General features: G+C 40.7%; 1 protein-coding gene across 2 annotated transcripts in view; it reads left to right on the top strand.

Moving 5' to 3' along the window:
- The first annotated feature begins 2,282 nt into the window (after positions 1 to 2,282).
- plekhh3 (pleckstrin homology, MyTH4 and FERM domain containing H3) overlaps positions 2,283 to 11,283 on the top strand; it is a 28,868-nt gene continuing 19,867 nt past the window's right edge. Inside the window, exons 1-2 of one of the 2 annotated variants that reach the window (XM_011477971.4) lie at positions 2,283 to 2,939; positions 7,337 to 7,392. In XM_011477971.4, the coding sequence (XP_011476273.1) occupies positions 2,805 to 2,939; positions 7,337 to 7,392 (191 nt within the window). In that variant the 5' untranslated portion in view covers positions 2,283 to 2,804. The remainder of the gene's footprint in view (positions 2,940 to 7,336; positions 7,393 to 11,283) is intronic. The other variant, XM_011477970.4, reaches the window with a different exon arrangement.

The following is an 11,283-nucleotide window of genomic DNA, read 5'->3' as shown; positions in this document are numbered from 1 at the left end:
ACTTGGGCCAACAGCCATCACAGAGCAATCCTCTGTTCACTAAAATACTAGCTTTGGCTTTCCACACAGAGGGGGGTATCTGCAGCAGGATGAGGGTCCAGTTTAATGTTAAACACATCAGGGGAGGAAATCCTGTCTGAGTCATGGGCCAGGGTGACTAGGGGTCCGTTTTCTAAATCCCTAGCTTGGAATTGTCAGATAAATGCCAAAACTTGGGCTTGACTGATTGAAGAGAAGCTGGGTCCCCACAGACACACCAGTTCCTTCAAAAAATCTCCTAAAGGCCTTAAACGGAGACATCTCTGCTGTACTCTAGATATGGTTGACTAAACATTCAAAAAATATACAAAAGTTAACCATCTAAACACTTTGATGGCGGTCCAGACTTCACAACTGTGTTGACAGTCAGTTTGGTTCACCATCATGAGAGTCTGGCTGTGATGCGGCTTGCAGGGTAACAGGATCCCTCGGGCAGAAACTCAAACATGAGATGAAAAAGGATGGATGGAGCAGCTTCCTGCTCCCCTCTGATCAGGTTTACATGTTTCATTTCTGTCTACTATGAGTCTGTGTTGGAAACACTGCACTCCATCATGACAGACTGCACTTTGAGAAGTCACGTGTTGGGTTTAGGCTGCAATATCACATGGTTTTCCGGTACTTATTGCATTTAACTGCAGCATTTATTCATTTTGCTTTGTTTTGAGCAGATACAAACCTCATTCTAACAGTTGTTAGGCTGCAGAGAACCTGGCTTGTTTTGTTCTGAGAGCTCAGACAAATCATTCACCTTACTTCAGATCCAGATTATATTGACTTAACTTGGTACACGCAAGTTAAGTCAATTTCAGGTTATTCTGAGCGTCTTCAAATGTGTACTAGAGACTCATGTGTCATTTTTTGGAAAGAATTGAGAATGGTGTGGAGGAGGAGATGCAGGAAGCAGTGAAAATGGCTGAAATATTGCGAGTGTGAATGTTAAAGTGTCTGAAATGGAACTGCTTGTTAAGGTTCTTTATACGCCAAATTATAATTTAAAATAATCCTAACAAGTTGTGGTAATGATTTCAAAGATTTCCTTTTGTTTTTTTTACTTTCAGAGCATGCACATGGAGGGAGGGCTTTCTCCTTTCTGTTTTTTTCTTCTTTGACTTCTCCAGTGCAAGGCTGAAGGAGTGAGCTCTAAAAATAAAACATATGTTCCTCCAGGTCTGTGGGAGCAGGGGCCCCAAGCATATTGTTTTGGGATAAGGGGGAGGAAAGGGAGGATCTGGAGAGAAAAAGAGACAAAAAGTGGCTGGTGGAGCTCAATGGAGAGCTCTGAAATATTTTTAAGCTGTAAACACATACCTTTTTAAATGTTTATTTTCTAAGGGAAACGTGTGGGATGAATGTGGGACAGTGTGTTTGTGTGACATAGAGGCAGCTGACAACGCGATTAGGTTCCATTTAGCTAAAAAGAGGCTTTCAGGAGTCTTGATTTACAAAATATATGTGAAAAGATATAAAAGGATTAAGACACAAAGAGTGTAACTTGTGCCAAGAGTGCTTTATGGTACGGAATGAGTTAACATCAGCTGAAGTGTGTGGGGAGAGTACAGTGAAGTGAAGGGATATTAAGGGAGAAGAGGCATGAATGCCAGAGGGGCAGGGTAAGTCACGTGTCTGGGTTTAGCACTAGTCCACCTACCTCCTACTGAATACTTTTATGCTGTTTAGGAATGTAGAAAACGGAAATAGTGGGAGTATGTACAATGTTTGTATAAAAAAGGAGGCAAAAAGGCCAGTAATCGGTTAAAAATAACACTTTAAAACACACAGTATTCTTGCTGTCAATTCAAGCAGAACTTGAAAAAGGTTGCTGAGCAAACTGTTGTGTATTTTTCATAGATTTGATATATAAAGTAGCTTAAACATAAAGATCAGTTTGGATAATGACGATTTGACTTTAAATGCATGCAATGTGCATAAAATAAATACACTAAAAAAGATTAAATTTAACAACAAACTGATGACAAAGTTTAAAATAAAAAAGAAAAGTTGATTTAACGTGACTTTTAATCAAATGCTTATTTTTTTCATAAATATCATAAATGATATGACAGACTGATGTAAACGTATTAATAAAGTCAAAACGGGTTGAACGAGAAAACGAAAAGCAGTGACTCCTACAGAAACTGCACGAGGTGGCATCGTGAGGCCACTGGACGTGTGATGTTCTGTCAGAGCGGAGGGGCGTGTCCTGAGCTTTCGTCATTGCGGGGAGTGTCAGCGTTCGGCCAATCGCGCGTGTCACTTATCCTCAGGGGGCGTGGCCTCACGTCCCACTGCATCCTAAATCCAGCTGCTGCTGCACGCTTTTGTTCAAACTCTGAAATCAGACGCTCGGCAACAAACTTTGCCTTAACTTAGAAAATGTTCGCAGAAACGGATCGATAAAGTTCGAATTTAATGCGCCGCGTTGAGAACTGACGTTTTGTTGTCGCCCCCCTCCCTTGTTTTTGGGTCGAAATTTGGAATTTAAACAGCTCGTGAACGGAGGATCTGTCTAGGATTTTCCTGAAACCATTTCGTGGACTTCTGTGTGGAATATGACTTCTGTCTTGTACAGCTGAGAGACTTTTAGGACCATTTTTGACAGGAAGGAGAGGGTAAATGTATGCTTTCCCTCAACCTCCTTGTTGGATACCTATGGAGGAGAGGGTACAGTGTGCGCACTTACGCAGCTCCTGGACTCATAAGCGGTGTGAACACTGATTCCACAGACCTGGATAGCGCAAAACGGGACACCTCACCCAATTTGAATGCCTTTGCAAGGAGTTTGCTGGTTTTTTTGCTGCAGGCAGGGCTTCAGTTTGCTGGGACGGGACTATGGGGAAAAAGAGGAGGAAGAATCTTTTGAATTGCGCAACAAGGAGGATTTGACTCCCAATGGACGGGTAAAGACAAAAAAAGAGAAAACCTCCACCTGCACCACTGAATAACTCCTGCTTTGCATGAATTCTTTTTAAAACGCATGCCATAATTTCACAGAATGTCATTTAAATACCGCATTCTTAGCTACAGAAAGTGCTTTGTTTGTTTTGCACATTGACTTGGACTCTGCAAGGTGTGTAATTCCAGGCTTGTTTAAACAGCCAATACTTACAAACCTTGATTTTAAAATGATCATCCTTGAAAAGTAAATATTGGTACTTGAACATGGGATAAGCTCTTAAAGCTTTGCCCCATGGAGGGAAACTATTGTCCACATAGAGGTATGCCACTGAGGTTTACAGGAATCATTACTTTCAAGTGCAAGCCTTTGGTCATGCTTTGTTAAACACAGGACGTGTTGCTGCGTAGTTTAACATTCAGGTTCACATGGCCTTTGAGGTCTGGACAATATTGAGCAATCCCATACACACATGCTCTGATGCAAGCAGTAAAACCCAGTGAGCTGAAGCGATCCTGTGTGTTTGGTCCTCCGTGCATTCAGCTGCAAGTAAGACTGTGGCCTTGTCTCTGTAATGTTAGTCATCTGATCAGGCACAGAGAGTTCAGTATTGTCCACCCACTTGTGAGGGGGCATTGTTGCCTCAAAATGAGGTAGTCTCTTTCTGTAGAGCCCAACGTACATCTATTTATGTAAAGCCATATAGATCTCCCCCCAATCATGAGCTACCTCTAGCCTCAACCGCATCGACCAAATCTAAAAATGTTCAAATTTCCCATGATGCAAGAAGGGCGATGTTGGTGATGATCAAGATTAACCCGTCCCATAATGAAAGTACTATTTTATCTCTGGTCGCACCTTGCATATCCTGCTTTTCTAATGATTGCGTCTTTGTATACTTGCAGCCAACCACTACAGTATTGCAGGCATTTGCATGAAAACATTGAAGAGATATGCAGTTACTGTTTCAACTGTAGCTTCACAGAACCAACAACCACCCCACACACAGTAGATAAGAACCACTTCTTCTACACACACATTTTTATTGAGGTTTGTATGACACTCTATCCTTGAAATGAACCATCTGTCCACATATTGGTGGTCCGAGAGACTCCAACTGCCCAATGTGCACTCAATACTTTGTGCTATATCTCTAAAGAGGGTCCTCCAACTGTCAAAAATTTGACTCCTTGATTCTCCCTGATCCCTCAAAAAATGCAATTTGGATGTTAGTGTTTATTGAATTTTAGGTTGTTTGAAGGAAAAGCTCAGTCTGATGACGTTGATTGAAGCAAACATGCCCTTTCGCATGAAGATAAAGATAAGAATGTCCTCTATTGGCTGATGTGACTTTCATAACGTTCACTTTTGATTCATTTGAGTTTGTTTTTGTCATTTCCCAGCCAACTGCATTCCTAGATGCTATACAGAGAAAGCAGCGAAAGGAACTAATCTAGTGTTCGTACAGATTTAACTGGATGATGTATGTGATTTAATATTTCATGGGGATTGTGTAGCATAAAATTTGTGATGCGCCCCTTTAATATTTTGGCAAACCTATGAGGAAATTCAAGGTGAAACAGGAAAAACCGGTTGAAGTCCTAACGATATTTCAGTTATCGGTTCTCTTCTATAAAATGGCGACGCAAGTCAAACTGAAGATACTTAAACCTTTTATAAACAAAGAAAACAAGCTATTTAGCACTCCAGATCATAGTCATGGTGCCATTGATGGACATGAGAAATCATTTGAAATAGCTGGCTGTGAAAAGATGCTGACAGAGTGAACTTTTGTCCAATAACGTCCTAAATAATCAGTTTTTGGCTCGAAAAAGCTTTTTCTTAATGTAAATGAAACCAGTTGTGTTGATTATCCTAACCAAATCTAAAACTCAAAATTGTTTTATGCCCCATTTGTAGATTGGTACCTGTTGCCCCCCGCCCCCCAGTAATTAAGGACGCAGCTGATCCAGTCTAAGCCAATATCATCAGCTGATCAGATGGCATCCCCTTTCAGCAGACTGATCTAATTGACAAAGGGTTACAGACGGTCAGCATTGATTTCTAGTAAAAAAAAAAAAAATACCCTTAGGTCTGCTACGTTTAAATGTTTTTCCAAAAAAGCTGTTTCTTTTTAAACGTGTTATTTTTTTAGGCAGCTGGTCAGACCCAGCTAGTGCATTTGTGTAGTTATTTTAAGATCCATAACATTGCAAAACTCAGTTTAGCATGGCTCACTCCAAAGAAACCCACAGGGACCAAAACCAGCAAAACTGGTGGAATCTCTCTTCTTAATACAAAATCCACCACAAGCTGCTTTGTTGGCCAGCAAGCTGACAGAGAACGTCATCATGTGTGTCTTCCAAAGGCCAGACTCTTCTTATGGAGTTTGAAATGATGAGTCAGAGCTGACGCTTGTGTAGGTTTGGCTCTCGGGAGCACAAGGCTATGTCAGAACCCCCCCCCCCTCCCTTATGTTTGCACTTTTTAAAAGAAACTCCACTTTAACAGCTGCCCAAACAGTCACCCTGAGCTGAATGCCCCCAGTGTTGGAACTGCTTGGCACTATTTTTAGAACAGCGTATCCGCCATTCACCTGTGTTACCTTTCAAGCTTTCATTCATGCTTCACAAGTCCTGTAGAGTCCCACCACAGTTCTAAGTCCGCTGTGTCCCTGTTGCTTTGGATAAAGTCAGGTTTTGGTGAGAGTGGGCCCAGTGACCATTAGTATAAGCCCCTGCCTTCAGAGGTGTCATAATACGCTGGTTTATATTTGGTTTCCGTTGCGTCTCTTCCCTTCCACTTCCAGGCCACACATCTGGTCGTCAGGCCGACACTAGCTGAGCCCAAGCATTTCCTCCTGGTTACTCAGCCTCCCGGGAGAGCCTGGAGAGAAACATCAAGAGTGCAAACTGGGTAGAGCAAGAGAGGAAGTCAGCCATGGAAGGAACACATCACGGCATCTTTTCCCTGTTTCCCTCCATGCTCCACTCCAGTCTGGAGTGATTCATCCTCTGCCCGTCCAAGAGGAGATCTTTTGCCAATGCTCTGCATTGCACGCAATCCTTGTTATTCATCCCACAGCCCATTAACCCGATCTGATTTTTTGGTGGAATTTTCTATACTTTGTGCAGAAGTAATGAACATATTTCATCTTTAAGTGCCAAACATTAGTATACAGATCATTCTTGAAGTGTTTCATACTCTTTTTTTTCTGAATTATTTAAGTCCAGGTTGGCTGAGGCTCTTGGCACCTTTGGGAAAATCACTTACTTTGTGTTTCCAGGCAGAAGTAGAGAATATTCATAGGTACTCTCTTCATAAGTCACTTTCCAGCACCATGTTGTTCCTGCTTGTATGGTTTGGCATTTATCTTGTGTGTTACACATTAATGAATTTTCGTTATCCACACCCTTGTCCTTTTCATTTACCCAAAAGCCCAAAGTTATAAATAAAATACAAATTCCATACTGCCCTATAAATGTACAGTTCATGTTTTCTTTGTTATTTTGAGGAATCTAAAAAGAAGCAGTGGACTGTTTTTGTGGGCCAGTGGCTATACTTAGTAGAGTTTGCCCAGTAGTAAAGTGTGGTGTGTGTGAACCGTGAGGGGGCCCAGAACTGACCTGGATAGTGTTTCAGGTAGTCCGAGTAGGGCCAGGGCAGCTGCAGGAGCAGGCTCAAAGCTGTGGTTCACAGAGACAACAAACCTGGCCACAGGGGCACATAATGCTACGCTGCACAACAGGGAATCAGTCTTTCACATAGAGAAGCTCTGATGTCTAATGGGGGTTTTCCAAGGTCAGGGTGGGAGTCTAAAGTGCAAAGAAATGTGAAAGAAACATCTTCATCAGTAATTTGCTTACTTTAGGGAAAAATGTATTATTTAACCCAAATAGTTGGTTTTAAATACATGTTGTTGGCACTCGAGTAGTTGTCTTGATGGTCTATAATTGCCACCTTTGATAACTGCATTAATCTTCATTCAATCATCATTCTGTTAATTAAATATACATAAATTCCACCTAAAGTTTTCGGACAAACCAACACCTCTGCCTGATTTAAATAAAAAAAAAACACTAAGTCAGGTTTATAATTGGATCAAGGTTAGCTACATAACCAGTCTGAAAAAGAAACTTATTTAAGTGTGGAGTTTGCCATAAAGGATCCCTCTGTGATGTGTCCTTTGCCTGTTTTGCATGCCATGTGTCTCCTCCTAAGCTTACCCTTTTACAAGTCAAAGCTCACTGGTAAAGTGCTGCTATGTGCCAGGAGCTGCTGCATGCTCTGTTAAAACAGCCACTTGATGCGAACCATCGAGGATCACTCAAACGTGTGGATAAGTCTAAGAATAGACAACCTTTTACCCTCAATTTACCCATTTCTCTTTTCTGTCAACAGACTCCAGGTAATGTGATTGCTTCTCAACCAACTTGTGCAGGCAACGGGACAAATGGGTAAGAAAGGATAATCCATTCCTGATTATTTTAATCGTCTCACTGCTTTTTTACAGCCTATTTTTAGATACAAATGTTCTATCATGACCTTGGTTGTCCTTTTTCGTTAGACTTTAACAGAAACAATTTGACGCTCTGTCAATGTTCATACAAACTGGTTGCAAAGATGCAGCCTGCATGTCAGCATTGCACAATAGGCTTGGTCGTGTGGCGAACAAGTGCATGACAGTGAAAAGGAACAATTCATGGAGGACTTGATCTAGCCTATTAATGCATGACTGTGATCTCAGACAGTGGTGTAGCCAGAGCTTTGCCTCTCTCTGTATCTGGCATCATTCCCTTATCACCCCCCCCCCCACCCCTGTGATCCATTTCTAAAGAAGATCTGCCAACATAAAAGCAATGAGTCACAAAGCTCTTTTTTGGGGTGGGGGTGTGTGTTTGTGTGTGTGTGTGTGTGGGTGGGGGGGATATTAAACTCCAGAAATGTGTATCATCTTTCAACAAGAAACGAGCAGGCGGGAAGTGGGTAGGTGAACTGGAGATATTTTGCAGAAGGAGGGGGGAAAGAAGGATAAGAAACTGGACGAAGCCTGTGTGACTCAGTTTTACCTCGATAGCACTCCCAGAAGAGGTGGGGCTCAGATGCGTGTGTCATTTCTGCAGTCTAGTGGCAGTGGCTTTCGGCGACATGGCTTAATTAGCTGCTGGTTTTGAAGGGAGTGTGTTAAAAGCTTGGGTGTAATCATCGCACACAGTGCAGAGATTAGAGGGAGCAGTGCATGCTGGTTATTACCTGGCTGACAAGAGGACACACCTAGAAGTTCAGATGCATTGAGCTAATTCAAGCTGGGCTCTGATTGGTCAGTGGTTTGTAATGTAACTACCAGTGTCACATTGATTCATTTCAAGACTTGCTTTACAGGAAAAGTAACTTTGGTTAGTTTGTACTTTTACTGAACTGATGATGATACAGAAACTATTCTTTGAGCTTTTTTGCATGTTCAGTTTGTACGTTATGTAGAAACAAATACAAGTTGTCTGAAAAAGCATTTTTATTAATTTTTTTATTCCATTTCGACATCATGTACAGCAAGAGCATATAAACCAAATACAAGCCAAAAGAATATTTTATTGCACAAATGAAATAAAGTAATACAGAATCTAAAGAGCCAAAATTTTCTCTTAAAAAAAAAAAAAAAAATCCTTGACTAACTGGTCTTCACTCTTTTCCATAAAATGCATGGGAAAATTTACATTTTACAATAAAAAGCCTATTTACAGTTTTGACTTTATGAAAATAATTTCCAAAGGTATTGCTAATTTCATCTTCTTCAAGTGCAACTCTTATCATCTTTTGAACTATTTAAAAAGCGTTTCAAGTGGTCTTTTAGTTATGATATAAAAAAATTAAATAAAAGGTGTTTCTTTTTCTACGGTATAGTTTCTGCAGAGCGGCAGTAGTTCATTAGAAATTCACCTCTGAGTTGTGGGCGAAGCAGGAAGGTCCTGGCCAGCCCAGCGTGCTGTCTACATCACAAATGCTTTCTTTTTCAAATGACATTTTTATGTCTTCTCCTGATTCACAGTGATTTGAACAAAGGGTTGCTCAAAAATGCAATTTTGAGCTTAATTTTCTAATAAATGTCCTCCATCAGAAAAATGCTACAATTACATGTTAAAAACCCCAAGAACATGAGTGCGTGTTTAAAATCCTGCCATACTTTGCAGGAAACACTAAAAAGAAAGGGTGTAATACAATGGTGTTTCCTTTTTAAAAAGGGATTCTTTTAACTTGAGGTTTTAGCTAGCACAACTCTGGGAAGCATTTTCTGTCTGTCTCAAGTTTTTGTGTGTGTGTGTGGGGGGGGGGGTGTGCGTGTGTGTGTTTCATGAGTGTGTGTGTTTTTTTAGGTACACGCTAAAGTGTCTTGTACCTTTCAGTCAGCAGATTATATTTCATGTCTTATCTGTGATTACACCCTAATTTGTCACTTTCATAACTACATTTCAGCCCTAAGTCTTTTACTTTGTGTGGATTAGGCAGAGAACAAACTGTACCAATATGAAATGGACACGTTTAAAACTTCATCAATGGCTCTACTAATTGGTTTCATGTACTTTCTTTAGCTCCTCCCATTGCCAGTCAAAGAAATGACAGATCTTTTTTACGCTTGGCTCCAATGCCTGGAAGAACAAAAGGTTTTTCTAAGAATGTATTTCATGTCAGTGATTGAATGCATGCTTGACAGTGGCTGCATGTGTGCCTCTCTATTTGTGTAAAGAGCATGGGAGTGGGGCCCTGATAATTACGTGTCTGGGTGTCTGTGCCCACGTCAGTCAACCATCACAAACTGGCTGTGCCTACAGTTAAAAATATGTCATAATTTCCTACAGTGCAAATTTTTAGCATTTGAGAATGACTTCATTCAGACTAAAACATTTTTTTCTACTGACAACTCGCTCGTCTTCAGTTACAAACTCAGACTTCCTGTTGCACACTTCTCTGGTCCCCGAACATGTCTTTTTTTTTTTCTTCACTCTGCTTGGTCCAGAATGTTTTGGCAAGGGTCTTGTGTAAACAGAGTATTTTTAGCTGGAAGGTCATATAGGCCCAATCTTAATAACCACATTTCCATTTTTCCCACCAGCCCAGTTTTAGCCATATTAATCTCTGTAGGGGAGCAGATGCACCTCTAGCAAAAAAAATAAAAAGCACTATAATATATTATACATTCTTATTTAAAAATGTGTCATGATTAAACTTAGTTGCATTATTTATGTTCTGTTTTTCCACCTGGACACCCACACCTTTTTGATTGACCATTCAATCTGTTCATCAGGAAAATATGGATATTTCTATCTGGAAATGTATTATATTTTATACATGTGACCAAAGTCCTAATGACTCATTTAGCATCTTTTCATGTTCGTCCTGTTAAAAAAAAAAACTGCCCGTTTTGTATGCCCGAACATGTTTCCACTGCGGTCATTCAAGCCTAAGAGCAAGGACACCTCTTTTCTAACTTTAATTAGTGTCTCAGTGCTGGGATTAGACTCCAGCCTGAAATCAATTACTCGTCACCGCAGCCGCCACCAGACTTTGGGTCACAAAGTAATCAACTTGTTGTCCCGGTCAACCTCCGGATTTAAATGTGTCACTGTGGTTTTGGCTGCAAAAATTCTCCAAACTGTAACGTGTTACCTTTGATGTCCCATTTGGTGAGAGTGTGAGCAGACTGTTTATCATGGATCTGAGTCATTATGTACTGCATAGTTATAATACCATACACAATGTTATTTTTTTGCCTTTTTGTTTTTAAATTGGATTTTTAAGTTAACTGTATTGAAAGGCTTAGAAAGTAGGTTGAAACCAATCCTAATCAGTTTATCACAGCTTCCTCTCTTTCCCTTCTCTGGTGTGGTTTCATCCACTGTTTTGGTGAAAGGTTTAATGTTTCTAAAAATTTGCCACATTTACTGAAGTTAACTCCAAGCAACACACGTGTGTCATGTAAAGAACTTTAAAAGGGTTGTTTGTTTTTTAAACTAAACTGAACAAATGTTTATTTTTGGTGCAGAGTTTGACTTTAACGCAATAACAGTGAATGAGAAACTGCTTATTTTGAAACTGGCCTCCAGTGGTTATTTAAGGTACTGCAACATTGAACAACTCAAAAGACCTGTTAGGTCCACCCATGCTGCCATCCAACTGGTACTCCGATACCCATCCATCCATCCATCCATCCATCCATCCATCCATCCATCCATCCATCCATCCATCTATCCATCTTTAGAACCTGTTGAATCCCTCTTGGGGTCCCGAGGCCTACCAAGCTTCTGTTTTGCATGGGCAGGGTAGACCCTAAACAGGTTATCAGTCGGTTGCAG

The sequence above is a fragment of the Oryzias latipes genome, chromosome 8 (assembly GCF_053564925.1).
Source record: "Oryzias latipes strain Hd-rR chromosome 8, Olatipes_Hd-rR_3.1".
NCBI classification, from domain to species: domain Eukaryota; kingdom Metazoa; phylum Chordata; class Actinopteri; order Beloniformes; family Adrianichthyidae; genus Oryzias; species Oryzias latipes.
The sequence above is the reverse complement of the archived record's forward strand: the minus strand, read 5'-3'. Positions and strand labels throughout refer to the sequence as shown.